Genomic DNA, 27,145 nt, shown 5'->3' on the forward strand with positions numbered 1-27,145 from the left:
GTACATTGTTGGTCAGAACTCATTGTTGATCCACGGGAAGCCTGGATGGATATGCATGGATCAGGATTCGGTCGATCTCAGCATCCCTCAATACCCCACATATGGCAGTAGCTACCGTACTGTCCATACACTGTAGTACACAGTATCCCTTTCGTGGTGCATCAGCAGATAGTTCATGGGCACCGAGTTGTCAGGGATGATGTGTGGATGCCCAGTGCATGTCGGGTTGTCAGTATATACTTTGATGTTGTGCAATGGTGGAGTCCACCCATAGAGGACTGTTCATCAAACAGCACTACTTCCTCCCCTGTCAATTAGAGGAATGCTTACAGAATAATGCTCACTGGCACTCGGAAACTGCATAATTCATTCAGCTCATCCTAGCCTTTGATATCCTCGGGACAGACTCGTTGGTGACTTTGACTCGGCCCGGCTTCACATGGGATGAACATGAAGTGATGATGTGCATCGGCCGATGTCCACATCTTTTACCCCAAAGCTTGGATAGTACTAAGATAAACATCAGGACTACCTGAAGAGATTATCGCCCAGAACTATCGACTCGATTGCATAAGAGCACAATGTAGTGGTTGTGCATGAACAACTGGGGTCAGCTTATCCTCGGGACCTCGGTCGGCACGGTTCCCCGCAGGGGACCTCTCCGCATCCAACGGTCTTCAGTTTATCTCCGCTGCTATCCCCATGTGCTTCAGGGGTTTATTTTAACGTTGCACCCGTATTTTACTTCTATACTCACTGACCAACTATCTATTGACTAATTTCCTGCAAGCTTGCAGCATCTCTCACGACCAAATAACGAAGTATCACGAACTATTACGAGACTCCATCCAACATGGGAAAGAAGCCATCTGGTCCCGCCTACGTCCTTGGCGTGGGGATGAACAAGTTCATCAAACCACGCGGCAAGGTCGATTACCATGAGCTTGGTTTTGAAGCTGGTGTCAAGGCCATGCTGGATGCTCATATCAACTACGACGACGTCGAGCAAGGTGTCGCCTGCTACGTCTACGGTGACAGCACTTGCGGTCAGCGCGTGTTCTATCAGTTCGGTCTGACCCAGATCCCCATTTACAATGTCAACAACAACTGCTCCACTGGATCCACCGGCCTGGCCATGGCTCGCACCTTGGTTTCCCATGGAGCTGCTGATTGTGTCTTGGTCGTCGGTTTTGAGAAGATGAGCCCTGGAAGTCTGCAGTCAGTCTATAATGACCGCGCCAATCCTACTGGATTATTCGGTACCATGATGGCGGAAACTAGGGGAATCACCAATGCTCCTGGTGCTGCACAAATGTTTGGCAATGCTGGACGTGAATACATGGAAAAGTAAGTTGCTTGCGCCGTTTGTTCACATGTACGAGTACTAACAAGGACTAGATACGGCGCCAAGACAGAGGACTTTGCCGAGATTGCTCGCATCAACCACGAGCACTCGAAGCGCAACCCATACTCTCAGTTCCAGGATGAATACACGCTCGAGCAGATTCTCAAGGCGCCCAAGATTCACGAACCTCTCACTAAGCTGCAGTGTTGCCCGACCTCGGATGGAGCTGCCGCCGCTGTCATTGTTTCCCAAGCATTCCTCGATGCACGCCCGCATCTTAAGGATCAGGCCATCCTCATCGCGGGCCAGCAGCTCGCTTCGGACAACAGCTCGCTCTACAACCGCAGCTCCATTGACTTGATGGGCTTCGGTATGTCCCGCGGGGCATGTCGCGCCGCGACCGCAGAAGCGGGCGTCAACGTGAAGGACATCAAGGTCTGCGAGCTGCACGACTGCTTCTCCGCCAACGAGATGATTACCATCGACGCCCTAGAGCTTTCTGATCCCGGAAAGGCCCACGAGATGGTCCGTAAGGGAGACATCACCTACGGAGGCAAGATGGTCATCAACCCGTCAGGCGGTCTCATATCCAAGGGCCACCCGCTGGGCGCCACCGGTCTGGCGCAATGTGCCGAGCTGGTCTGGCATTTGCGCGGCTGGGCCAACAACCGCCTGGTCAATGGAACTGATGCCGCACTCCAGCACAACCTGGGCTTGGGCGGTGCCGTTGTCGTAACGGTGTACAAGCGCGCAGATGGCAAGGTTGCTACACCGGTGCCATCCGACGTTGTTGCTAAGATCTCCGGGCTTGGCTATAACCCGGCCGTGGAGGCCAAGGGCTTCACGGCGGAACAGGCCAAGTCCGTGCAGAGCAAGAACCACAGCGACACGTGGGCATTGGGCGATACGCAGGAGAGGGTTCTCGCACGTTTCTAAGAGGTATAGCTAGCTCTGAGATGATAGTAATGCAGATTGTATATCCCATTCATGCACACAACATATAATGCAGTGCCCAGTACCACAGCTTGTTGTAGCATCCCAAGTATACCCCGATTGTACAACCTCCCAAAAACACCATCCAAGTCCAATACAACCAGGACATCCCAGCTAAGCAAAAAACACCCACAAAGTCACACACATACACACGCCTCCCCCTCCATCCAATATTCCATCCCAACCCGCCGCAATAATACTCATTGATAAACCCGATGGCTGGGGGTGGGGCCTACAGCACCAGCTTACTAAGCACCTCACTCCACCGCCCGAGATAAAATAAATTTTCGCGAAATCTCCTTTTTCTCCCTTTTTCTTCTTTTTTTTTCCTCTTCAAGGTCTCCAACATACCCTTGTTGATGGATAAACTCTCCATTCCACTAGCAAATTTTAGCTTCGAGACCGAGAGTGATATTTCATGCTCGTTCTAATCCCATTGCCTGACAACTGTTCACGGGGTCGTTTGGGTTCGCTTTGAGCATACACCATTTTACTATTATTATTCATATATTGATTGTCTATCCTTTTGGGGATGGATGGTTACTATACTATCGTTGATTGGAAATGATTGGCGAAGGAAGAAAATGAGCTTCCTGAGCTAGTGATGTTCTTTCACTGTTGCTCAAACCTGATGAAATGTTGAACTAACTATAGGTTTTTATATCATTATAACATGGAAGATTAATGAGTGAGGAATGGAAGGTTGGAAGGATGGAAGGAGGAAGGAGTCGGCACATTCGAAGCCTTGTCCGTCGTATCCCCATGATTCGTCGAGGTCAAAATCGTGCCAAGAGTGATCGGATTCTTTGGACAAAACATACGTCCTTAAATCTCTCCCTCGTGTTGCGACCGCCTGTTTATTGTATGGGGTGGTACGTGTCAAAGTAGGGAGGTACATAACTATCCTTTCGATTTGGATTGGTTATGCGTAGTGACAATTTAGATCAATTGAAAAGATATCAAGAGCAAAAATCACGCCTTACAATCTCCTTTTTGTTTCAAGTAATTCAGTTCACATTCTGCTATAACTTAAGAACATAAGAAAATATGATTGCATGCATGCATGCATATATGGGAAACATCATCATCATCATCATCCTCCAACTGACCGACAGCTTGTGCAGCGAGAATGTTTACATGAAAGGCACTCGCTGGCTTCGGCTTCTGCATTCCGTGATTCTCCACATCGACAACATACCCACCAAAGAAGTTTCCAAGATTGGGATTCCGAAGTGCTGGGTTCTGCTGTCTCGAACCCCATCCGATCAGCATCTCTCCACGGTTGCCTCTGGAACCGTCCTGGTACATTCCCATAGGCGCGACCATCAGAACTGTCTTCTGCATTGTCCGCCCGCCAATGCCAACGCAATGCAAGTAGTGCCAGTTTCTCTAGATGTTTGGCAACGTGACTCTCCCAGCTTGTGTCGGAAGTTGTGCTCAGTGTGCATAAGGGACACCCTAGGACCCCAATAGTACCCGACTGTGTGAGATGAAGTTGACAGTGTGCGAACCATTCTTGCCGTGATTCATACAGACGAAAAGGTGATGAGCAGTCTGGGAAGACACAGACATATGGCATGATGTCGTTGAGGACATGCTGGGCCCAAGAATGTTCACTGCAATCGACCCAGACCATGAAGAAGCAATAGGGACATTCATACCTTTCCTCCACTATCTGACAAGGAAAGAAAACCATTGCTTCATCACCTTCTTGTTCAAGAAGCGCTGCACGCGAGCCATTGGAGTTCCTCAATTCCACTAGCTCCCCAAGCTGTAACATGTCCCGTTTGACAAATTCTGGTGTGTCAGGCTCGCCTTCCTCGACTTTGTCTTGTCCTATAGCGAAGTTTGAATGGCATTTTCTCCTATACTGCAGCATTTCCCGGCGCAGTGATATCGCTGTTGCAAGGTTATCGACGATCCAAGGATTTGCCAAAGGGTAACTATCCAAAACAAGGTATCTATCAAATTCAGTTGGCAGCGCGCCAGACTTCTTGATCCCTAGAACAAAACGGTTTCTGGCAGGTTGACGAATTGCGGGTGCAATACGGAAGAGACAGTCCACTGTATTATGCACAGCGTGATAGATTGATTGGAGTTCTGTCTGGGACTCTGTCTGGGACTCTGTCTGGAGCTTTTCGTTCATATCAGAATCTGGAAGCTTCCCATCAGCTGAACCAGGATTTGCTATCTCCAGCAAACTTTCACAGTTCCTTTGAAGCTGTTCTAGAAGGCTGGAGATCTGATCCTTGAGGTGAGATGAGTCGCGCAGTCTGTAGTCCAACGACAATGAACCGCGTTCATCGGCACCAACATCGGCAGCCCAAACTCGCAACCGCCCTACTTCATCTTCCCAGAGAGACACGGGGACCTGATCATTGGACAGCCCAAGCTGTACGCCTGAGATCCAGTGCCCCAAGTGTCTGATGATAGCGAATATAGTAGGTGATATTGCCTGAGCCATTTCTGATGCTATGGCGACAAACTGCCTGTCCTGAGTTGAGGGAGGCCACAGTGAAGACTGTTGCAAGCGCCAGCCTGACGTGAGCAGCTCATGTATTACAGAGAGCGGGGTATGAGGGTCATTTGTTGCACTGGTTCAGTCTCAGCCTCGCCTGCTATACAGACTGTCTCTTCATCATTGCTGTTCAAAAGTCCGGCACTCCAAAATGGCTACTGGCATCGAAACAGCCGGTGTCGTTCTGGCCCTTCTGCCAGTGCTGGTACACCAGATCGGCAGCTATGTCGAAGGGCTCCAGATGTTAAATCGCCTAAAATGGGGGGTTTACCGGAGCTGGATGGAACGCAACTACACCGCCTTAGAAAATGAAAGGGCAATCTTGCTCAATACACTGCTGATCGCTGTGGACGGAATCACTTACTATGGATTTGGCGATCAGACCAGCGATTCCCCTGCCGAATACTGGAATAGCCCGGAGGTACGGTACCAGCTGAGGCGGAAGCTTGGAGATACTATTTATGGCCAATTCACGAACACATTGGAAGTGCTACTAGGCCTGCTAGATACGCTAACCGAGAAGTTGGGCTTGAGTGTTGACAGAACTGGAAGAAGTGTTGTGAGTGGAACAAGCATCTTCATAAGGTTTCCAAGCCGCTGACCAAGTTCACGTGCCTGCCAGGTAACCAACATTACCTGCCCCAAAAAAATCAAAAAACAGCTCAAGAAAATCCGACATCTCTCCCTACACACCGTTTACGATGACCTGATCAAACAGATCGCGTATTACAGCGGCCATCTACGGACCTTCGTGGCGCAATGCAATCAGATTCGGGAAATAAATGCAAGAAGGACCGTATTCCAAGAAACGCTACGGCAACACCAAATAGACCGTCAATTAGCAAGCAGCCTGCATAATGCGATCATTAACGGGAATTATTGGCCATGTCTTTGCAAGCCTCAGCACAGACTTTACTTTATGTTTGACTTCTCGAACTCCCCATGGACATGTGACCCGTCAAACCCACCGGACCCTAAATCTCCAATGATGAAATTGAAGATGGAGGTCCTGATTTTGGAGAACCCTAATCGCTGGCACGAAGTCGAGGCGAAACCAGATAATCGTAGGTTCCCGCAGGAACTGTGTCGTGATAGCCATACTACATCAAGCCAGCAAGGGCTATCAATTGATGGAAACATACCCAACATCAGCTTCCCCCAAGGAATTGCAAGTACCGAACAAGGAACCGTCATTGGAGCCCAAGACCTGCCGGCCGCAGTTCAGATCACCAATATGTGCGTTTCACTGTCAGCCGTCGGTATCAACGAGAGCAATGAGATGCTTCTCGGGTACGTGACAGACACAATGCACAGACTTAATATTTACCATCTGCGAAGCAATGCAGAGAGCGTACGGAACATACATTCAAAATCTCTTGAAGAGCTATTTGCAACACTGTCCTCCTCGCCTTCTGATACTACTGTCCAAGAAACCTTTACGGTTCAAGACCGCTTGAAAATCGCGGTAGATCTTGCATGTGCAGTTCTTCAGTTTCACGGGAGCTGGCTCAAAAGAGAGTGGAGAGCTCGAGACATCTTGGTCTTCAAAGATCCACGCGTCCCAAAACCTGAACCCGTACCCAAACCCGTACCCGTACCCTATGTTGAGTGGGACCTGAATAATGAGCCCAGTCAGGTACAGGCGGGCACACCTTTTATCCATTTGGGGTTCGTACTGGTGGAGCTGTCTCAGTGTCAGACCCTGGAGGCGTTAAAGACAGGGGAAGATCATGATGAAGTGCAGGTTGTGGCTAATCGCAACACGGCGCTCCGCCTTCTACCATTTGTGGAGGCGACAAGCGGGCAAAGCTATCGCCAAGCGACAGAACAATGCTTGAATTGGCCGAATTGTACACTTGACAACGATAATATCTCCAAGGCAGTTCGGTCAATTATTGCGCCTCTAGTGGGATACTGGAGGATGCTCAAAGGGACAGAGCATCCACACTGAGGGAGGTACAGAAGTGAACAAATACTTGAATTCCTTTGGTAAGTATATCCCACTCGACATTGCCACTGCACCATACCAATCGCTAATAGTATAAGCTTTTCTGTGTTTTCTGAAATAGTGAAATAATGCTCTACCAAATTGCACGATCTGTTGTTAACAATTGAATGACCACCTTCTGCATCAGCCCGCTAACAAATCCGGAAGATATGATCAGTAAGGAAGTATGCAAAATAACTTTGGGTTAATGTTTGTAGTTTGGCCCTTGGTTTAAAAACTGTTTCGAACCTCCTGGCAACAACAAGTACGCGACTGTTGCACAACCTCACCTTGATCATTCCACGATGAATTTCTTGCCACAAGGAGAACGCCCTTCATCGAATGCGATCCATCCCAGGCTGATTTGTCTCCCATCATCGAGCAAATAACCATCCTGTCATCGTGAAACAGACGCGTTAGTCTCGCAGCTGCTGTCAAGCATGCAATTTGGATGCACACGCGGCTCTCCTGCAGAACGGTTAGGAGGAGTAAACCATGCCGCGCAATAAACCAAGGATATCAGACAATTGTGTAAGACTCTGTCCCCCGGAATGTGCCCTTCTTGGTGCCGGTTTGCCGATCCACGTACCCATCAAGCTTTCTCCCTCCGCCCTCCTACATGAGGATGCGCCGCCCTGAGCACCCCTTGCGTCCATCAAGGTACACCACGGGATAGCCAGCCAAACAAACACCACCACCGACCAAGCCCTTGGATTCCCCAAATATGGGCCACGCGGATCATCTATGTTTTGAGTCCATCGCGAGTGGGCGCGGTCCCTTCGTTCTCCTCCCAACCAGGGGAATGTCAGACGTACCTGGGAGCCAAGGACAAATATAAAAATGCCCACGAGGTCAGCTCTCCGTAGCACACCAGGCGAGCATTCGGATTCATTTCTGCAGTGGTCTGGTCGTTTTGTCTCATACTTATCCTTCCTCTTCTACTACTACTCTACTTCTATTCGCAATCTTGATCATTTACACTTGGCTATAGATCGATCTACATTCATCTATCACGCCCATCCACACTCTTTATTCATTTATCTCACTTCAATTCTCGATCTCTTCTCCTTTCCACATACCCTAACATCATCACAATGGCCCGTCTCAGCCTTTCCATCTTCGTCCTCTGCCTCTTCCTGGCCCTAATGGTCTCGGCCATGCCCGTCAAGCGCGAGAACTCCAGCGGTAACGAGCTGGACGGCACTCTCGCCGAACAGGTCGCAGAACAATCCCTCGAGGTAATTCATCCCCTCTCTACTCAACTACCCCATATACCTTATCCAGACACTGACGTAACAACCCTATAGTCCGCCAGCGAGATGCTCGACCAAATAACCGGCAAGGACGACGACGACAAGAAGAAGCCCGCCCCCAGCGGCACCACCGACAGCAAGCCCTCTTCCACTGGCACCACGCACTCAACCGAGTCTCAGACTGCCCCTAAGACCGAGGAGAAGGTGGCAAGCACTGAGCCCTCTTCCACTACCCCTACCTCTACTGAGGAGACCCCCTCAACCTCTAGCTCTGCCCCCTCGACCGCCTCCTCCCACGTCGTGAATGACAACCCGCTCTCGAAGATCCCTCTCGTGGGTGACTTGTTGAGCGGTGGTGGGTCTGGCTCTCTTACTGGAGGACTGTTGGGTTAAGTCATTCACCCTCTGAGCATGGGAGAGTAGTGTGCTGTCGTTGTCGCTTTCATGTATGTTTGTTTCTATATGCATACATGCATGTGAGATGGCAATTTGATATTTAGACGGAAAGAAAAGGAAAGAAAAGGAAAGAAAAAGATCTTTGGGATGGACTTAACTGCGTTGAGCTCGTCTTTGTTTACTTTTATTATTTGAAAACAATAGTAATGGCTTAGTGTAGCTATCTAGATGCATTGAATGGAATCAAAATCATCAAACCAAACTAAAACAATTAAGTGTAGGGGACATGCGTTTCGCTAGCTCGTAGTGAATCAAGCACGTGGTTTTGAGGAGGGACTCAGGAGCATTGCTCAGGACGGTGTAGGCTTTATACATGTCTATCTGCCTTACTACTTGGATCCTGAAGCAGCACAATAAGTGGGAAATCAAGATACAGCAAAGAGGGCAATTAGGAAGACGTTGCGCAGGGTATTATATTGAAAAAGAAGAATGGACGTCACGAGGTGATCCATCCGAGCAACAGACTGTTAAAGAAGTAGTAGTCTGCTAGTTATCCAGCAGAATGACATGCAGGGTATCCATCGTAGAGACTTATCACAGAAGAAGGGAGCTCTTGACCAGAAAAGATGAAACAACGTTAATATTCCCGGCAGACAATGAAACAATTAGGAAACGAGCAATAATACCCGGGACAGCACTTCGTTCATCTCCGCACCATTTCGATCAGCCCCAACCACAGACGGTGCCAGAGAGATCCAGTAGGAGTCATCCGTCCCAAGTGGCGCTAGCTAATTTCACTAGACGGTACACACCCGCAGGACTTAGTAGTGTCTGTTGTATGAGTAGGCGAATTGGTCAACCTGGCACGTTGATACGCCCCAGACATTTCGCGTATCCTTAGTAGCCATCCATCCCCAACAACAAACCATTCATCGGGGTCTCTTTCATCTCACTTGATGTTTTTCCTTTTCGAACGGTCACTTTGTAACGAACTGAGTACCTTGATTTCGACATCCCATCATACTCATGCAGAGGAGGTTCATCTGGTAGAAAGACGCATGCAGGATAAGAGAGAACACTCATATGCCACTTGCCAAGGGGATTTTGTCGCGCCGTGGCTTCAGACTCGGTTCGAGACTGTATTTTGTGCAGAGTGGGGTATTTTGCAAGCTATATATCTGTCTATGAGACCAACCGACTGGAAGCTGCAGTGGTGCAAGCGATGTGGTCGTGAAGGGGAAGACAGATGTCAAAGCAAAGAGGGTGTCCTCGGGAAGATCCAATAACACCAGCAGTGAGGGTTTCTCAATCTGCAAGCTGAGGACTCAGAGACGGACACAAGCACTGGATAAGAACCAGACCCTCCAGATGTGTGGTAGGGCGAGAACATATAACCAAGCCGGACAATGGCGCGTGAGGAACTCGGCTTAGCCGACATAGAGTCATCGGAGAAAGGCCTTCGAAAAACCCTCGTGCTCACTCTTGACCACATCGTGTCAAGACCGCAAACCAGATACCAGATGTACGTGCCGCAGTGGTTGTATCCACCTTGTGAGTTCCTCCATGCGCGCGTTTAAGCGCAATGGGTGTCATGTCATCATCCAATTTCGTTCAAACTACCAACAGGGCAGAATATTGAGAGTATTGGTTAAGAGAAAGAGCTAGAAGCATGGAACACGACTCTGACAAGGGCGGTCTAACTCCCTATATCCAATGATAGCACGCAAGATCAGCTTGCGATTTGGTATCAACCTTGCTAAGGAGACCCGGCTTTGCTTGCAAAGCATAGACTAGGATGGTGGAGTCCGAGATGATGTTCCACTTCAGTGACATGTAGTACAAGCAGCCAGGACATTCTTCCATCGTCGAGAGAGTTTGCGTGCGGAAGTGTCTGTGGATTGGAACAATACGATGCGTTTTGCCCTTCTGCCCAAGCGATAGGGATTGGCCATGGTTACCACCGAAGTCTCGTTGGAGGAGGCGGACTTGTTGAATATCCCAGTTTGATCCTGGACGTACTGCTCATGAACGTTTCAAAACGACCTGGTAAGAACCATCTCGCTCCGTCACGATAGATGCCCATTACAAGTCTGGGATTTGGCGTTGAACGGCCGTACAGGAGCGAAGTAGCGGAGTTGGGAGAAAGAAGAGCGCTATGAGATCTCGTAACAGGGGAGGTGGTGGGTAGGAAAGCGATTGATCTAGAAATTTGATAATGCTTTGCTTATGTTGATAAGATCATCTTAAGCTCCGTCCCCAATTGTTATGCGCGACCCAGGGTAGCTGACACAAGAATTCTAATTCTTGGTCTGGAGACGGAAAAGACGTATGAAAGCCGAGCTGTCAGGAAGCTGGTGTTCGATGACTGTTGCGTCTGTGCGAATTGCCACGGATCGATTATCCCGCATGGTGCTTGAGCACGCGTGGAGGCTCCCCAATTTTGTGCCACTTGAGAAGGGAGAGCAGCCTGATATATCAAAGATGGTGACCTTGGACCCTGGTTGCCTTGTGGGGTGGCTTGTACTCCACGGACGCAACAGTATATGGAAGACAGAAGATGGATATCCGTATTGGCAGTCAACAAATTTGCAACCAGATTCCTCAACCGTCTTATTGACGCACTGGCAATTGTTTCCGTTAGTCATTAACTTGCAGCTTCCGAGTAGAGTATACCTTTCTTCTTCATGACCGGTCTGATCCTCACTTGGAACTTGTTCAGCCAGTTTCTGTCGCTGCTTACAACAAAACCTATGAAAAATTGATAAATCAGAGGGAAACCAAGCAATGACTGGAATCTCGGGCTCATTCCCAAAGTATGTTGTGATCATATGCATGCAGACTCGCGCCGCGCACATCACGTTCAACCTCAGTCCACAAGAGGTGCAGGTGGCCTTGTTCGTGGTATATAGCTCCTATCCAGCGGTATGTGACGCTCTGCTCATAATCACGTTCATCGTAATATGTAAAGATGATGTCTGTATGTGACCGAGCCCTACTACCAGGCGCATGGAATCCTTTTTGAACCGCCTTTTATAGCTAATAGATCGGTTCGGTATGTAAATGTGCAAAGTCAGCGGACCACTTCAGCGCTGTATACGTCGTCCTTATGCTCGGTCCCGAAGCTCGTGTTACGACCTGTGTCGTCGTACCTCGAACTAGGTTTCCACTAGTGCAGAGACGAACCTCTTGACTGACAAGCCTTTGATTATATTGCGTCATGAAATCAATGATCTGACGGGACATACCGCATTTTAAATCACTGATGGAGGTTTAAGGGGCTGACTGATAGGTGAACTTTAGCATTGCCATAGATACAGCCTTCCACGTTGACTATCTTTCTTTTCCCCGGACAAGGCTGTATTGTCTCTGGGAATAAAGCCTTTTCCCCCAGTCATAGGCGGAGACAGCGCTGGGATGACAATAGGAGATCTCTAGTTCCCCATATGGGGAGACGACTGCGCTAAACCGACCCGAATCGGCGCTGACTACCCATGAGATAGCTGTTAGCTCCTCATCAGAGTCATTCAGATATCAGGATTGTATGGGTGTGCCGGACCGGAAGGTTGGAGAGGCGTGAGAGCACAATGCGATAGCCTGACAAGAATGTTACCATCTTTTGCTATCAATCATCCCGATCATCCGTCCTTATTCAAGGCTGCGTTCAACCCAACCACTGCATACACCGGTGGAAGGCATACGGGAGGCGAGCGCGATTATGGTCGCTTGTTTTGGGCCCACTCTGAATAGCTATCCTCTTTGTTATGCATAACGATGATTGCGTCGGAAGGGTGAATCTGAACCTTCGGACGACAGCAAATTTCTACCATCAAATATTCTGTTATATCGGCGGGTATGGTAACATGGAACGAAAAACTCAATGTCCAGTATGGTCCATTTCACTGGTGATCTCGCCGTCAATGGCACGTCCGGATAAGGCGTTTGGTTGGAGTGAGATTTCGGTTCGGTCTCACCACTGCCGGTAGAATGGAAGATCTAGTCGGAGTTAAATAGAGACTGCTGAGCCTGATTGTTTTCCCGCTGCTTGAAAAGCCCGGAACAATCATTGGCTCGCTAGGTAACGTCTGCAAACATATGGTTAGTCGGAACATGACAGCAGAAGCTATTCATTCCATAAGAGCACCTACCTTGTTCTCGACGCCAGACCGGTCTGATACAGCACTCCCAAGGTTATGACCATCCAGATGATAAGCAAGGTCGAAGTACAGAGAGTTTTGAAGCCTCGGGCTTTTCCAAATAGATTGCATCTTAGCCGGTGAGCATTTATCTGTAGAGGTTGTACGCTTCATAACAGGCGATGTCCACGATGTTTGACTGATATATAACCAGGGTAGAGTATACCGAAGAAGAGGGGTCGAATCCGGATGCATGTCCCCACTGAAGTCCTTCGTATTCATTTTGTCTAGCGAAGACGCCATGCAAAGGCCAAGGTAGCGACATGCCCGAAAGATGATGGAGGGGGTTGTTTCTGGGCTTGTTATGACTAATGAGTGGATCTGGAACACCTTCGCAGGCGCAGGATTTGGTTTTCGATTCCTTGCATGTGCTGTGCGATGCAGGATCTTTGTAGCTTTGGCTCTTTTGATCGTAAGATGAGTCCCCTGTTTGCGAAGTCTGTTGGAGGGGTTTGGGGTTCCAGCCACTTAATATCAAGGTATTTTGTAAGACTGATTTCGACATGGTTGATGTGATATCGTAGGCTCGGGAGCAGTCACGAAGACTGACCACGAGTCATCCGGTTCTCGTGTGCTCTGGGTTCCTGCTGAGACACGGGCATAGAAGTCCTATGATGGACTATTAATCTTTCTTCGACGGATTGGAGGCGGATGGCTTCGAACATCTCCGTGGCTGCGGATACGGCATCGCCTAAGGCTATCTCCAGATAGCGTGGTGTAGATGATTCGGAGTGTATGGCCACTAAGCGCTTTATCAATGGCTTCTCATGAGACCAACTATCGAGACGACGATTTCTCCGTTATATAGAAGCTGGAAGAGACAGGTACGCGCAGCACGGCTTTTCAGCTAGTAGCGAAGCCTTGGGTTCGTGGGATTTTCGGATGTTCGTTTTACTGATTTGTACACAAAGGGCCTCGCACTCGTAGCCATTGGGACCATGGCATGGAACCCGGGATCGCAGGAGCAAAATGCGATCTGCGACGAGATAGTAAATTCCTGAAATGGAGTTTCATGTGCCGTAAGTGTGCTTTGATGGAATTATAGGTCTTTTGTTCAAGCAAAGGGATCAAGAACGTATGGTACTGACACCAATTCGATGCTGCTTTGGTAGGGTATATACCGTTGTTGAGCGGACATAACCAGAATCAATGGAAGCGGCTGGATCATAGATCAAAAAGCTTATGCGAACGATAATGAGGAGGGCTAAACCATGAACTCTTCGTGCTATATATGCGATGTTTGATGATTTGGCTAAGTGAAGTCAAAGTTGATCGGGCTGGACATATCGGCGGCGCATCGAGGAGGCCTCGGGAACTCCATTCGTAAGTCAAGCTGCGCTAATGAAAAGCAGAGTCACAAGTGAAAGAATAGATGCGGGTCACAGCATGCCGTATTCGTGTGATGCTGGTGTATAGAAGGGGGACAACAACAACAACATGAGATTCTCGAAATAACCCTTTTAGGATGACAACACAAGGGTTAGGGTCCAACCAGAATAGTATCGGGATCGTGGAGAAGCATGTTTCTCCTTTGCTCTTATCGTTGCCCCAGAATGTCAGAAAAATTGGACAAAAAGACTGTTGTTGCGAAGTTGTTGCACGCACTATAGGCTGACAGGTCAGGTCTGTGGCACGTTTCCAGTGACATGAGTGAGGCAATAGTTTGCTTCAGGGACATGAACTGGATAAATCAATAAAAGCTCCCAGAGATTCAGTGCTTCCATCTCCATACACCGATGACCTGGCAAAGGTCTTGTCCGATTGTGTTCAGCGAGAGGGGCCGATTCGATAGTGTATTTGCAGCAGGAAATGAACCGTTGTCGGCAAGATGACATTTGGTGACCCCCTGGTCAATTCCCATCTACTCTGAGAAAGGTCCTCGAAAGGATCCTCTGGGCCTTCTCTTCATTCGCTCTCAGTCAACACGCAGCGCAGCCGCCATGGTTCCCAGGCCTAACAGGAACAGTCCATGAAAATTGGGAATGGCAAGATGCTCGAAACCCTATACCAGGACCTCATTGGGATCCTGCGGGTCACTGAAGGAGAACCGGGTTGTATGAGGATCGCCCCGGCGCAGGGCAACAACTGATCAGGATCGCTCGATTGTCACTGCTACTTGGCCGAAGGTGATAGTAGAGGTGATCGCTCTGCGATTGATATCTTAGACCTACAGAGCCTCGTTAATCGGGCAACCTATGTAAAAGAGAGAGGCCGTGACTTACTGAGCAGGAAGGTCCGGAAATTGTATTGAATACTTTGGATCCTCGAAACTGATGGCTGTCGAACGATGGGCAATGGTGGTTTTGGGAAATCGTTATTGGAAACCATCATGGTGTATATATACTTGATGGCCTCTGAGGATGGGATTCGCATATATTAAGATGTCTGCTTCCTCCAGACTCTCACAAAATTTTGGATACAATCCTCGCCTCATTCAGACATTGATGGAGCCTATACGGACGGTCAATAATTTTGAATGTAAAAACCATTATGTGTCATGTTCTCACCTCTTTAGTAGGTTATATATATGCTTCCAGCATCGTGGGGGATACCAGGCTTCACCGGGCGACAGCATTCAAGAATTTCCTTTCATGGACAAAATAGGGGAATATGGGGTTTCTACAGAGCCCACAATATACGGTCGAAAGATTGGTGCTTCAGCTCCTCAGTCCTGAAGTGGGTACACCATGATACATTGAAGGTCTCTTCTATCTCTTTGAGTGTGCGCTTAGTAGAGAAGATGGGACGTATGAATGACAGCTCCAACTGTCCGCGAGGGGGTTGATATATATATATATATATACGAAAGGGAGAAAGAGAGAGAGAAGAACCCTGGAGATCAAGGAACAAACAAGATGGGCAGAAGAATTGGGATATATAGCTCCCGAAAGTGCATTTCTAGTAAACAGGAGGCAAATAGACATGAGAATGATAATCAGAATCTAGACCGCACAAAGTCAAAGGGCCCAGGGTGAGGCCGCCACTAAGCCCACCGCGCATTATTCCATGTACGCAGCGTTGTTCCACTGTCTTCATGTAGGATTCCAAAGTCGCAACCGGTGGTTGTGGCCCAACGACAAGCCCGCCTACTCAGGTAACATGCCAACTAGGTGCATGCACATCTACAGCCGCCTGGAGGGATATTCTCATCTAATCCTGGCTTGTACCCAGACGGGATGTTGTTTGCGCCTGCGGCCGTCCTGGGGATTTAGCTTTCCGCGCTCATACTTCAATGCAACCTACCAGGATTGCGAACAACGCAGAAAGATGCTTGTCACTTCGTTACTATACTTTCAGCTGGGTTATGAGCTCTTGTTCTGGTTCGCTCGCTGTTGGCCCTCATATAGACCCGTGTAGTACCCAGCATAGTACCAAGCCATCATGAGGTTCTTGAGTCGCTCATCTTGCACTTAGAGAGAGTTAGATTTCTCCACAGCAAACAAGGGTTAGAGCGCATCTTACCTTGGGATAGGGTGGCATGAGGCATAGGAGGTGCTCCTACGGCACTGGGCCCAGCCGTTTGATCAGTGACATGGGCACCCTGTCGAGAGGGCTGTTCCGGCCCTTCCGCAGCCTGAAATGAAGTCAGTCCACTAAATTCATCCCGGCAAACGGAGCAACTCACTTGCGACGGGTTGGCCTGTGACACCTGTTGAGGTTCCGCTGGAGTTGTTGCATTTGCAGCAGTGTCGACGTCGACGTCAGCATCCATGCGGTCGGCGGATTCGTCCAACGGCTGCTCATCTTGCTCCATCTCAGCTTTCTCGGCAGCCTCTGCTTCTCTCAGGACATCTTCAACATTCTCCCCCTTCGCATGGATGCTGTGGTAGAGCTGTTGTTGTTCTGGTCAGCGAGCGGATCACGTGCACGGGAAGGAAGTCCATACTTTGTATTCCTCGACAGCCTCATCCCAGCTCTGGACGAGGGCCGAATCATCCCAGATCTCTTCCTGAGTGAGGGGTTTATTCGCCTTGGCCGATTTCCCCATGACCCCGGTAAGTGCGCGCAAACAAACGGGCGTGTGAGATGGTTGGGTTGCGGAGAAACAAGAGCTTAGAGTTGGAGTCGCGGCGAGGCCCCGTCGGCCGGGCTGGATTGCATTCACCGCTTGGCGCCCGAAAAATTGCGAGCAGAAAAAAAGTTTCCCGCACCTTTGCGATCCTCCGATTGTAGTCCCCCAGGAACCGCCTGCAATTATCCCCAAAGATCCAGGATGGCCCCCGACAAGAAGGACAAGAAGCGCAAGGGTATGTATTGTTACACCGTTTGAGAGATTTTCATTTTCAACCCGTTGGTGCGCCTACTAACGCTGCTCAGCTGCCGCTGCCACTGCCGCCGATTCGCCCGCAAAGAAGACCAAGAAGGTCGAGGCCAAGCCTGCCGAATCCCCCAAGCCTATCCTCAAGAAGGCCAACCAAAAAGAGGCGGCTACAAAGACCGATGGCGCTTCGAAGACCAAGGCCAATGGCCAGCCCGCCAGACAGATCAAACCTCGCAAGCGCGCAGCCGATTTCCTGAGCGACAACGAGAACAGTGAGTCCGAGGCGGAGGTTGCTGAGCCCAAGGTTGCGAAGGAGGAGAAGCCTACCACCAAGAAGTCGAAGAAGGAAGACGGATCAGCTGCTCCCGCGACAAAATCCAAGCCCGCCAAAGCCAACACCAAGGCCAAGAAGGCAGAGCCTGTCGTTGAAGAATCTGAGGAGGAAGACGAGTCCGCCGCCTCGGAGGCTAGCCAGAGTGAGGATGAGGAGGACGACCGCACAGCTGCCCTCATCAGGGGTTTCGAGAGCAGTGGTGACGAGGATGAGTCTGGCGATGAAGGCTTCAACCCCGACCAGCCGGTGCCTCAGATTCCCGACTCAAAGAAGGCCAAGCGCAAGATCTTGAAGAAGCAGAAGGAGAATGCCGGTCACGTTGAGGAGCCTGGAACGGTTTACGTTGGGTAAGTTGACCCATCAGGAAGTTCGCTTGTGACTACTGTTAACACGCTATGCTACAGACGCATTCCCCACGGTTTCTACGAGCACCAGATGCGCGCCTACTTCAGCCAGTTCGGTGAAATCACTCGCCTGCGTCTCTCCCGTAACCGTATCACCGGTCGCTCCAAGCACTATGCCTTCATCGAGTTCGCCCATACCTCTGTCGCTAAGATTGTTGCTGCCACCATGGACAACTACCTCATGTACGGTCACATCCTGAAGTGCAAATACGTGTCCCCCGAACAGCTCCACCCGGAGGTCTGGAAGGGCGCCAACAGACGGTTCAAGCGCACCCCCTGGAACCGCATCGAGAAGAAGCGTCTGGACAAGGGCAAGACGAGAGAGCAGTGGACAGAGCGCATCGAGAGGGAGCAGAAGAGACGCCTTGCCAAGGCTGAGAAGCTCAAGGCTATCATGGGCTACGACCTCGACATTCCCCAACTGAAGAGCGTGGATGAGGTTCCTGTCCAGGAGGCCAAGGCCATCGAGGCCTCTGAGCCCACTGCTGAAGAACCCGCCAAGGCCATTGAGGCTGCCCCGGTTGAGGAACCCAAGGCTGAGAAGCCCGCTGAAGATACCCCTAAGAAGACCAACAAGAAGTCTAAGAAGGCTGCCCAGTCCCCTGCTGTGCAGGAGACTCCCAAGTCGGCAGAGAAGTCTACCCCGAAGAAGACCACCGAAGAAGCTGCTTCCCCAGCCGCCCAGAAGGCCAAGAAGGTCCAGAAGAAGACCAAGGCCAAGTCTAAGGCTTGAGGGGATTGGGGGTTTATATACTACTTTTGTATTTCTTATGGCATTAAACAAGAATTACCCGGAGTTCAATCGATTGTACATGAAAAAAATAGGGACATTATTTTCGCTTCAACAAGCCATTCTTGATCCATAATTCTGTCCAGTAAACGTATACCCAAAAACTCTCACATAATCACCACGTAAATTCTCAGCATGCCTCAGGCACTACTACCCGCAACACCATACATAGTAGAAAACCAAAGTCACATGACACCTACCACGACCCACAGCTCCACTCCCTGACTAATCGGCTATAAAAGAAAACCCACGCACCGAATCCAAATTTCCTCTTCTTTCCCTTTCTCTTCCCAACTCCTCGCTCAAAGAATCGCATTCAAAGCTCACACACAGAGAGCAGTCTTCGCGACTCTCTCTTTCCCCCTCAGCTTTGGGAGAAAGTCCCCGGACATCCTGACTGTCTAAACGTCCTCTTGTAGGGCCCAGTCAGGCAATGCGGAAACGCGCCGCCATAGAAGCAATTCGATAGCGGCTTATACGCCCTATTCCCCTCCCGGTGTTTGTCTCTGTACCCGAACACTTGCTAACACCTTCTGGTGTGGCTTGTGGGTAACAATGGTTGGTGCAGGACAGTGTTGGAGAGGGGGTTTTATTTGGGTTGCCTTTCGTCGTGTTTGGATAGTCATGCGATTGCCCGTCCTATATGTTTCTTCGAACCGACCTCCCACGTCTGAAAATATGTCGGGGAGCGTTAGTCGGGAAATATTTAGGGGGTAACTCAATGGGGCTCATTCTTGAGGCGAGGAGTTCCTTTCTTTTTCTTTTCTTTACGAGTCTGTAGCTTATGGAAAGCGGTGATTGTGGGCCCTTGGTGATTTGGTTCATCTTTTGGCTTCCGTCGCAGATGCTCTGTCGAAGGAGCCGGACTCTACTACTTCTCCTACTTTCCATTTTCATTCTTGATGATGTCTTGATTTTTGTTCGTGTGATGATATACCAATCATAGAGTCAAGCCCTGAAACCCCTACTACGGTATGGGGTCGTTGACGATAAACGATTGTTTTTTTATCTGATGAACAATTACATTTCATACTCATTATTGATACCCTCATCGCATCATTTTTTCATAAGTCGAAAAAAAATATGAATCAATTATCTTCCAAAAGAACCATCTTATTTTTACACATCCAACTCCACGTAGCTCAAAACATCCATGCATCCATTAGCATAGCATAGCATAGCATACACATAACTTCATTGAGTCTTCTTCGCAGCAGGCGCAGCAGCAGCAGCAGCAGTAGCCCTCTGCAACAAAACAGCCGTCACCACCTCCGCCATAGTCGTAATCGCCGTCGCACAAACATTACTCCAAATCTGGATGCTCACCGACCCCATCGGCGCACGGGGGAACGACAGCACCCACGCCACGTAGTAAGGAAGCCAGCCCTCCGGCAGATGGAAGACAGGCGTTTTCGAGTACCAGAACTGCAGGAAGAACTTGAGACCAGATGTACCGAACCAGCGAACGATTTTGACGCCCCAGTCGAAGGAGGTTTTCTGCGAACTAAGTTGTTTGTCTGTTGAACCCGCCATTGTTAGCTCTTTGCCTCTTGAACCATCCAGTTCCCCAACCCCAAAACCAATATATGTAGACCGCAACTGTGATCGGAAATCAAACGTACTTATCGCCTCATATTCCTCCATAGTCTTATCATGCTTCCGTCGGAGTTTCGCCCATTTCGCAAACTCATCCTGTGAGCTGGTGTTGTTCATGTCCCGCTTCAGCTGGACAACCTCGCGCTTAAGTCGGTTTTGTTCCTTGTATTTCTTCGACGTGGAGGTCGGGACCTTTAGGTAGAGGAGCCATAGCTATTAAAAGCGTATTAGCTTTACTTCAACTCTGGCATTTGGTGGGCGAGAGAACAGCCCAAGATATGACAGCTAAACGGCCGCCACCACCCAGCAAGCTCCGAGACAAAACATACCAGATTATCAATCGTGCTAGCGCCAATGGTATTAACCAAATAGATGGCGACATGGACGAAGAAGACCGACCACAAAAGCGACAACATGATGGGCTAGACGTCGGCTGCGATCAATTGATGGAGGGGAGGAGGGAGGGAGGGAGGGAGGGAAAGAGAACAAGGAATAGATCGAGGTTCCCGGAGATGTGGGCGGAAAAGAGACCACGAAGCCCAACCGACTTGCGCGGAGAGTGGTGCGTGCGACCTGCCTCAGACAAGCAAGTTTCCTGAAGGCAGCTCGAGAAAGATTTACACAATGAGCGAGCAGACAAAGAGAGGGAAAGGCTGAGGCTGAAAGAGAAATGACATCCATGAATGAATGGAGTGAGAACAGCAAATGACGTTGTCACGTTTGTTTCCCGCCCGTCGGCCGCGGCGCGGCAACTTTCATTTCCCCCCGAGCTTTAAACCATGTCCCTTTCCAACATTAACATAACGTCCGCTATTACTACGATTCGTACGCCATGCTGCAAGGCGGGTGATTCTCAATGTCTACTCCTCCGGACGGAAATGCGGCTTACAATGAACTCGCTCGAATATTCTCCGCTAGACGCAAGGATAGCAATGTCCTAGAGATCGAGATACTCCCGCCTGGTCTTGGTCCACTGCTACAGGATGGAAACTCGGTCGGAATTTCGAAGAAATACCTGGTCCAGGCTTTCGTAACGGCTAGAAGAATATTCTTCGACGCTTCAAACGAGCCGTTTGATTTTTCCGATGCCAGTGACCATGAAGACGAGCGCAAAGCTTCGGACAACGAATCCCTGCTACAGAAACGAAGAGACGATGTGCTAAATGCCAGCGAAGTCATCCTCCTCTTCGATTGCGAACACCTGACGGCATGCAGCTGGCGCAAACGACGTCTGGCTGCCCTAAGTCAGCGCGCTGGCTCGGCGGACGCCGGCTATACTTGTCGGGACATGCTCACTCGTGAATTGGACACGGAGATGTCTCTATTGACCACCTACATTTGCTCTCCACTGCATCGTCATACGAAATCTCCGACATTGTATAACCACCGACTATGGGTATTGAGGCAGATGCTTTTTGACGGCAGTGAAAGGTTGACAAGGCGAGAAGATGACAGGGAGACCGTGTCAAACCAGGAGGTGCTAAAGAAGGAACTTTCCGTTGTTCTCCGATCCGGAGAGCTACACCCAAAGAATTACTACGGATTCACTTATATAAGACAGCTTCTCGACATTTTATCGAGCTGTGATGATGATCAAGGGGACGTTTCTGCGCGTCTAGCTGCCTTGCTCATACCAGAAGTGCTGGACTGGTGTATCGCACACCCCAGTGACATTTCCGGCTGGATGTTCACTTTGCGCCTACTAGACTGGGCCCGTGATGAAAAGACCAAAGCAGACAGTATTGACAGGGTATTGCGTTTCGCATTGAATGTTGGTTGGGAAGGCGAGAGCATCTGGACGTTTGTGGATTTGGCGACAAAGATGATAGGCGTAGGAGCCTCAGAAAAGGCCCAATGCAGGACGCCGTCGAATGCATTAGCATACCTGCCTTTGTCTGAGGTTGGGGCTGCAGACGGGTGGAAGGCCTGCTTGGAAAGAGCAAGAGCTGCTTGGGTTGCTGGTCAGCAGGCGGGTAGCCGTATAGGTGACGGCAGCCCGAGGTAGAGATAGGGTAGACACTATGTATTATATATCACAAGGTAAAGGTTTGTTGCACCATATGCGCCATCTTTATGCAAACTTAAACGCTGCTTGATAGAACGCCTCGCTAAATGCCATTGTCTTGTCACATGTATCTGCAACGCACACCCATTTGATAAAGCCAGCCAAGTCACATTGCAGGCCCTAAGATCCGTCCCGGTATAAACTGTATCCAGTTTGGGCACCCAAAAATCCCGAATGGACGTATACAAGTTGGAGGGTGATTAACCAAAACCGTAGGCGAGGACTATGCGATATCGATGGCTTGCAGGACACCCAGATCTGGTTTGTACAACGTGGGCGAAAATAGATAATCTCTATTTCTTCTTGGCCCCTGCAAGTGCTTCAGCTTGTTTCCGCTGATCGGCTAAAAACATCAGATAGAGAGTCAGTAAGATAGTGATCAAAAAGTGGCACAAAATTAGCAGACCAAAGCCTACATACCCAACGCTTGTTTCGCTCTCATCTTATCAGCATCATTCTCCTTCTTAGCCAGTATACCACCCTTGCCGACCTCAGTCTTGGATTTCTATTCAACATAAGCGAATTAGTAAGTGGAAAGCGGCTGGCAGAACACTGGTGAACAATCTTACCTTCTTCTGATCTTCTTTCTGCCTTTTCAGACGGGCCTGATCTCTCTGGTTACCCCGAGCCATTTTTGATAAAGTCTGGTATGACAAATGACCTGCTCGGCTCTCGTTCGGTATATATATGCCTCCCTTCAATTAAGGTAGTATAACGTGGGGGATCGAGAAAAGATTCGAAGATGCCGTTCGCATATGCAGGGTGTCGGGCATCGAAAGATTTTCCGCCTCAGAGGGCCGCCGAGCCGCCGCCCCCGGAATTCCCTCTTCAGGTGTCTCCGCTGATCTTACTTCTGCAGCTGTGGCAAGCCGGCATGGGTGCAATTGCCACATCACCATCTTCTCAGCCAAATATGAGAAAACATGCAGGCGACAACATATTATATCAGGCCGCCTTGCGATGTAGCCTTGGTGGCCAACTGAACTCGTGGGCCACGATCCTGCCTTCAGCCATTTCCACTACCGAGCTTTTACTTGGTGTTGTATACATCGCTTCTTTTATGAACAATTAGCCTCCGCTTCCAATAGGATGTCAACAATATCTCGTTCGGGTTCACACCAGAGCCTCAGTACCCGGACCGATGCCAATGTTTCATCATGGAAGGCGCCTAACAAGATTTCTTCTTTATTTATAGCTTGCGCCATCAGCTGTATCGCCTCGGCATGTTTCCCTCGGCGTCGCTGAGCCAAAGCACTGAATTTCAGCGTGTAGGCGTGATCGGAACCGAACGTACGGGTGCACTCGTCAATTATCTCGTTGTCCAGTTTCTCCGCTTTATTGTCGTCGCCGAGTCCTTTATAGATAGTGGACAATTGTTGCTTCGAGCCGAGGGTCTTAAAATGACTAGGTCCATCTATTCTCGAGGTCTCTTCCAGAATCTGTAAGCATAGTCCCTCTGCTTTTTGCCATTCATCTAGCTCGAAGTAGATGTTTAGCAGGAGCTGTTGGCAATTTCGAGTTCTCTCGTCATCTAGGCCCAGTTTATCTTCACAAATTTGAAGCGTTTGTATGCCTAGTGCTTTCCCCTCAAGCAGTTTTCCCTGAGTTTCGTGAAGTGACGCGAGATTTATGGCCAAGTCCAAAGTCCAGGGATTATCTGGCCCGAGATTTTTTTGGTGCCATTCCAAATCCTTGATGGAATATTCTTCAGCCTCATCCCATCTGCCCAGATCAGTGTAAAGCAGGCCCAAGTGGCCCATGGCACATACCGACTCCTCATGTTCTTCTCCGAAGACGGACTTGGCTCTTTCAAGAACTTTTAATAGCAGGCTTTCCGCTTCCTCGAAACGACATTGTTTCCGGTAAGTCGCTGCCAGACATCTTTCACTCCTCATGGTAATGATATCGTTCGGCCCGTAAAGCTTTGTGTAGGCTGTAACAAGAAGCGAGTTCAACTCTTCGGTTTCGGCAAGTCGATTTTGATTGGAGTAGGTTGAGGAGAGACCTGCAATGCTCTCCAATGTTTCTGGATGCTCCAGACCAAATTCTTTCTTATTCTCTTCCACGATGAGAAGATCCAACTTCTCTGCCTCATCGTTACGGCCCTGCGACCACAAATAGTATGCTATCCCTTCTTGAAGATAAAGCCTCCTTCGGAGCAGCTTCCCATGCAGCTCCGGTATGAACCTGAGGACTGATACAGCATGAGGCAAATAAGCAGCGCAGATAGCCCAATTTTCGTACTCAGCGTTCGGGTAGACTTCAGCGAGAGTATCCATGGCTTGAATTGCTCTTTCGTCGAAGGTGTGCTCAATGATTAGCCATTTCCGCACAGTAAGCTGTACGAGCCGGTGGATAGAGAAGTTTTGGCCCTTTCCTGTTGCTATTATAAGCGAGAACGCCTTAAGTGTACCCAGCGCTTTTGTCAGGTCAAGCGGCCCGACAACCCTCTGTTCCATCAGACTTGATGGGATGTTGTGCTGGTCAAGGAAAGCAACAAAGGAAAGAGCCTCGATGGCGTTCGGCTCCTTTGTATTGATATGATCTAGAGAAACGATCAGAGTGGTAGCAAGAGCATTAGGTGTTTCGCTGTCTCTTCCTAACGTCTCGAAGGGCTCGCACAGTAAACTCATTTTGGTCTCGTCACTGTCATTATGCAGTTTGATGTATTCGTTCACAGTAAGCACATTTTCTTCCATGAATGAAGCGGCTTGCATAATTGCCAACGGTAAATAGTCGAGCATCTCCGCGAGCTCATCCATGTCCGACTCTGTCGGATAATTGCCACTCAAAGCAGATTTGATCAAGCATCTCGACTCTTCTTTGGTCATAGTATCCACCTCGAGCATGTTTCGGCCAATACCCCTAACGAATTTGACACCAGCAGCTCGGTTACGGGTCGTAATGAGAATAGAGCCATATGGACTGTCGGGAAGGAACTGGACGATGGAAGAATCTTCTTGCAGCTGCTTATCTGAGGTCGAGGTTTTTTGTCCTTGACGCCCATCCGACGTGAAGAGTGAGGCTTCGTCAGCGTTATCGATAATCAGCAACCAGCGTTTACACTGCTTTTCTAGCCATTGCTTGACAAGCATGAGGTCTTGTGGTTTATCTTCTGGACTCTCAATCCCGCATTCCTTGATCAGATGATAATAACTTTCTTGGAACCGGTTGATACTGTTTGCGTGGATCCAGAACACCGACGCGTCGGGGTGGGCTTCATGGACTTGGTGCGCCAGCTCAATGGCTATCTGGGTTTTACTAGTTGTTTTATCAGTCAAAAGCTTCCTGGTAGAAACCGCAAAACCTACCCGACACCTCCGAGACCATACAAGGCTACTCTCGAATGGACCTTTCGGAGTGGCATGATACGCTCCATAACCTGACTTAATGTATGCTCGCGGCCGACAAACCCGGGATTACGTGTATAAGGTATCATCCCTGTCCGGTTGGTGTAAGCCGGTTTCCAGTATTTCATATATGTAGTAATGCATAGGACCTACAGAAGCAAGGGTCGGCTTCATCGGCCACGAGGGTGGACTCTGATTCATCAACGCAACTGGTTAACTGGCGCGTCTCCGTCCCTGAGTTTGCCATTTCGACAATTAGCGAAGACACATATTGATATCGATCGTCTTTGTCGCAGTGAAATCTGCAAATCTCTTCATGGTCGGCATTCAATGCGATCGCTTTCTCACGGGAGTCAGGCAAGCCAAGAACAGCAGAATCTTTTTCCACAACCTAATTCGAGCAGTGTGTCTTGTTAGTGCCAACATCTTTAGTTCCAACATCTAGTCAAGTCCTGGAATACTTACTATGCCGATGCTTTTGAATGGTAGGGTCTCATAAAAGCTCAGATACTTGTAGTTTTCAAGAAGCTTGTCAAAGTTCGCAGACAGCTCCAGGGCGTAAAGGCTGCCTTTTGAAAGGGCCTTCAGTAGGGTATTGCTCGCTGTTCCTAGTAGAGCCCTCACGAACTTTGCAGCCACGCCTCCCACACGTGCAAGGTGCGTCCCTCGATGTGGTGTACCGAAGAAAACGATTCCAAAGGTCGACGTGCATATCGAGCCATACGTTGCGCTGAGTTTGGCTTGTACAAGCGCCTGGTATTGAACCATAAGAGACAGCCCAGAAACAACTTCTAGCCGAGAAGCTTCATACCTCTTTGACAACAATCCCTCCCAGGCTATGGGCAATGAAAAGCAGGGGTCGATGTTCACACTTCTGCAGGCAATGTAAGCTTCTATGACAGATCCAGTGGTACAGTTGCTGTTGATTACCTCTCTTTCCAGTCTTAAGCGGTCAAGGAGGACATGTGCCTGCTCTCGCACTCCAGCTGCAGATGACTGGATTGCAACTTTAGAGTTGTAACTGAAGAGGAAAATCCTGGCTCGTGGCAGTTGCTTGGGAAGAAAATCCCTGAGCCATAGCTTTCCATTCGACTCCCAGGTCTTCTCGGCATGATTTTTCTTGCTTTTGGGGTTAAGCCCATGAACGGCGACAATGCTACTGTCGGTTAGCAAGCAGACATAGTGCCGGTGAAATGACTTACTCGATATTGGGATCTGCGCCGGCGGACAATATACGCAAATAATACTCGCCCTAGAATGCTATTAAACCCTTTTCTATCGGCATGCGAACAAAGACCCTACCGTCATGATATCAATCCTGCTCTTTCACTGGGCTTGATTTACTACCAACCCTTTCTGGGTGGTGAATTGTTGCGTTGCCCTTCATAATTCGGAATGACCCTTAAGGCTCGGGGCCTCCCCTCATTAAGGCCGTTGCGACCTTCCTTAACTAATCAATGCAAGCTGCTGCGCCGCGTATGTTCAGCTTGTCAAGGGGGTGCCGTGGGCGGCTGTGTTGCTAGCATGATTGGACAAAGACATGTAGCGTCCAACATCCCTGTAGATCTGCTCTTTTAGCACGTTGCATGTATGAGCAACGGGGCAGAACACTTAACACTTAGACTACTGTAGGTCTTTTGAGCCCCCCGCCCCCACGAGG

At 49.3% G+C, this 27,145-nt stretch overlaps 11 protein-coding genes across 11 annotated transcripts; 5 read left to right on the forward strand and 6 right to left on the reverse strand.

Moving 5' to 3' along the window:
- Nucleotides 1–707: 707 nt before the first annotated feature.
- On the forward strand, nt 708–2,332 carry BO87DRAFT_355138 (putative sterol carrier protein). Its single transcript, XM_025621321.1, has 2 exons — nt 708–1,347; nt 1,399–2,332. Exons 1-2 carry the CDS (start codon nt 854–856, stop codon nt 2,279–2,281), a joined length of 1,377 nt encoding a protein of 458 aa, XP_025482019.1. The 5' UTR covers nt 708–853; the 3' UTR covers nt 2,282–2,332.
- A 358-nt stretch (nt 2,333–2,690) lies between these two features.
- BO87DRAFT_374888 (uncharacterized protein) lies at nt 2,691–3,315 on the reverse strand (the record flags this gene model as incomplete). Its single annotated transcript, XM_025622894.1, has 1 exon — nt 2,691–3,315. A coding segment is annotated over exon 1 (235 nt), but the record flags the coding sequence as incomplete, so codon positions are not given.
- Nucleotides 3,316–3,345: 30 nt separating this feature from the next.
- BO87DRAFT_395389 (uncharacterized protein) lies at nt 3,346–4,802 on the reverse strand (the record flags this gene model as incomplete). Its single annotated transcript, XM_025625180.1, has 4 exons — nt 3,346–3,360; nt 3,419–3,502; nt 3,537–3,954; nt 4,000–4,802. 4 exons carry the CDS (start codon nt 4,800–4,802, stop codon nt 3,346–3,348), a joined length of 1,320 nt encoding a protein of 439 aa, XP_025482021.1.
- Nucleotides 4,803–5,007: 205 nt separating this feature from the next.
- BO87DRAFT_405369 (uncharacterized protein) lies at nt 5,008–6,823 on the forward strand (the record flags this gene model as incomplete). Its single annotated transcript, XM_025625931.1, has 2 exons — nt 5,008–5,415; nt 5,518–6,823. The coding sequence occupies 2 exons, from the start codon at nt 5,008–5,010 to the stop codon at nt 6,805–6,807; spliced, it is 1,698 nt and encodes a 565-aa protein (XP_025482022.1). The 3' UTR covers nt 6,808–6,823.
- An 818-nt stretch (nt 6,824–7,641) lies between these two features.
- Nucleotides 7,642–8,665, forward strand: BO87DRAFT_457491 (uncharacterized protein). The gene is made up of 2 exons (XM_025628807.1): nt 7,642–8,081; nt 8,151–8,665. The coding sequence occupies exons 1-2, from the start codon at nt 7,938–7,940 to the stop codon at nt 8,487–8,489; spliced, it is 483 nt and encodes a 160-aa protein (XP_025482023.1). The 5' UTR covers nt 7,642–7,937; the 3' UTR covers nt 8,490–8,665.
- Nucleotides 8,666–15,823: 7,158 nt separating this feature from the next.
- Nucleotides 15,824–16,932, reverse strand: BO87DRAFT_241796 (uncharacterized protein). Its single transcript, XM_025618841.1, has 4 exons — nt 16,572–16,932; nt 16,311–16,517; nt 16,148–16,259; nt 15,824–16,094 (listed from the first exon to the last, which is right to left on the reverse strand). Exons 1-4 carry the CDS (start codon nt 16,671–16,673, stop codon nt 15,988–15,990), a joined length of 528 nt encoding a protein of 175 aa, XP_025482024.1. The 5' UTR covers nt 16,674–16,932; the 3' UTR covers nt 15,824–15,987.
- Nucleotides 16,766–18,542, forward strand: BO87DRAFT_330847 (uncharacterized protein). The gene is made up of 3 exons (XM_025620316.1): nt 16,766–16,932; nt 17,003–17,627; nt 17,685–18,542. Exons 1-3 carry the CDS (start codon nt 16,899–16,901, stop codon nt 18,415–18,417), a joined length of 1,392 nt encoding a protein of 463 aa, XP_025482025.1. The 5' UTR covers nt 16,766–16,898; the 3' UTR covers nt 18,418–18,542.
- A 1,043-nt stretch (nt 18,543–19,585) lies between these two features.
- BO87DRAFT_374892 (guided entry of tail-anchored proteins factor 1) lies at nt 19,586–20,768 on the reverse strand. The gene is made up of 3 exons (XM_025622895.1): nt 20,400–20,768; nt 20,097–20,283; nt 19,586–19,991 (listed from the first exon to the last, which is right to left on the reverse strand). Exons 1-3 carry the CDS (start codon nt 20,484–20,486, stop codon nt 19,669–19,671), a joined length of 597 nt encoding a protein of 198 aa, XP_025482026.1. The 5' UTR covers nt 20,487–20,768; the 3' UTR covers nt 19,586–19,668.
- Nucleotides 20,769–20,863: 95 nt separating this feature from the next.
- Nucleotides 20,864–22,173, forward strand: BO87DRAFT_374893 (uncharacterized protein). Its single transcript, XM_025622896.1, has one exon. The coding sequence runs from the start codon at nt 20,927–20,929 to the stop codon at nt 22,073–22,075; it is 1,149 nt and encodes a 382-aa protein (XP_025482027.1). The 5' UTR covers nt 20,864–20,926; the 3' UTR covers nt 22,076–22,173.
- A 255-nt stretch (nt 22,174–22,428) lies between these two features.
- Nucleotides 22,429–22,767, reverse strand: BO87DRAFT_424186 (4F5 domain protein; the record flags this gene model as incomplete). The annotated part of the gene is made up of 3 exons (XM_025627213.1): nt 22,429–22,478; nt 22,556–22,640; nt 22,705–22,767. 3 exons carry the CDS (start codon nt 22,765–22,767, stop codon nt 22,429–22,431), a joined length of 198 nt encoding a protein of 65 aa, XP_025482028.1.
- Nucleotides 22,768–23,193: 426 nt separating this feature from the next.
- On the reverse strand, nt 23,194–26,793 carry BO87DRAFT_424187 (kinesin; the record flags this gene model as incomplete). Its single annotated transcript, XM_025627214.1, has 8 exons — nt 23,194–25,396; nt 25,447–25,576; nt 25,639–25,876; nt 25,951–26,238; nt 26,297–26,359; nt 26,416–26,641; nt 26,688–26,737; nt 26,788–26,793. The coding sequence occupies 8 exons, from the start codon at nt 26,791–26,793 to the stop codon at nt 23,194–23,196; spliced, it is 3,204 nt and encodes a 1,067-aa protein (XP_025482029.1).
- Nucleotides 26,794–27,145: the final 352 nt, after the last annotated feature.

Source organism: Aspergillus neoniger (assembly GCF_003184625.1).
Source record: "Aspergillus neoniger CBS 115656 unplaced genomic scaffold BO87scaffold_9, whole genome shotgun sequence".
Taxonomy (NCBI): domain Eukaryota; kingdom Fungi; phylum Ascomycota; class Eurotiomycetes; order Eurotiales; family Aspergillaceae; genus Aspergillus; species Aspergillus neoniger.

Coding starts and splice junctions, on each gene's coding strand:
- BO87DRAFT_355138 (XM_025621321.1), top strand. CDS start 854: ATGGGAAAGAAGCCATCTGGTCCCGCCTACGTCCTTGGCGTGGGGATG. Junction 1,348..1,398: donor GGACGTGAATACATGGAAAA/GTAAGTTGCTTG, acceptor AACAAGGACTAG/ATACGGCGCCAAGACAGAGG.
- BO87DRAFT_457491 (XM_025628807.1), top strand. CDS start 7,938: ATGGCCCGTCTCAGCCTTTCCATCTTCGTCCTCTGCCTCTTCCTGGCC. Junction 8,082..8,150: donor TCGCAGAACAATCCCTCGAG/GTAATTCATCCC, acceptor ACAACCCTATAG/TCCGCCAGCGAGATGCTCGA.
- BO87DRAFT_241796 (XM_025618841.1), bottom strand. CDS start 16,673: ATGGGGAAATCGGCCAAGGCGAATAAACCCCTCACTCAGGAAGAGATC. Junction 16,260..16,310: donor CACAGGCCAACCCGTCGCAA/GTGAGTTGCTCC, acceptor ACTTCATTTCAG/GCTGCGGAAGGGCCGGAACA. Junction 16,095..16,147: donor TCATGCCACCCTATCCCAAG/GTAAGATGCGCT, acceptor ACTCTCTCTAAG/TGCAAGATGAGCGACTCAAG.
- BO87DRAFT_330847 (XM_025620316.1), top strand. CDS start 16,899: ATGGCCCCCGACAAGAAGGACAAGAAGCGCAAGG. Junction 16,933..17,002: donor GAAGGACAAGAAGCGCAAGG/GTATGTATTGTT, acceptor AACGCTGCTCAG/CTGCCGCTGCCACTGCCGCC. Junction 17,628..17,684: donor CCTGGAACGGTTTACGTTGG/GTAAGTTGACCC, acceptor GCTATGCTACAG/ACGCATTCCCCACGGTTTCT.
- BO87DRAFT_374892 (XM_025622895.1), bottom strand. CDS start 20,486: ATGTTGTCGCTTTTGTGGTCGGTCTTCTTCGTCCATGTCGCCATCTAT. Junction 20,284..20,399: donor CTAGCACGATTGATAATCTG/GTATGTTTTGTC, acceptor CGCTTTTAATAG/CTATGGCTCCTCTACCTAAA. Junction 19,992..20,096: donor GGAGGAATATGAGGCGATAA/GTACGTTTGATT, acceptor CGGGTTCAACAG/ACAAACAACTTAGTTCGCAG.
- BO87DRAFT_374893 (XM_025622896.1), top strand. CDS start 20,927: ATGTCTACTCCTCCGGACGGAAATGCGGCTTACAATGAACTCGCTCGA.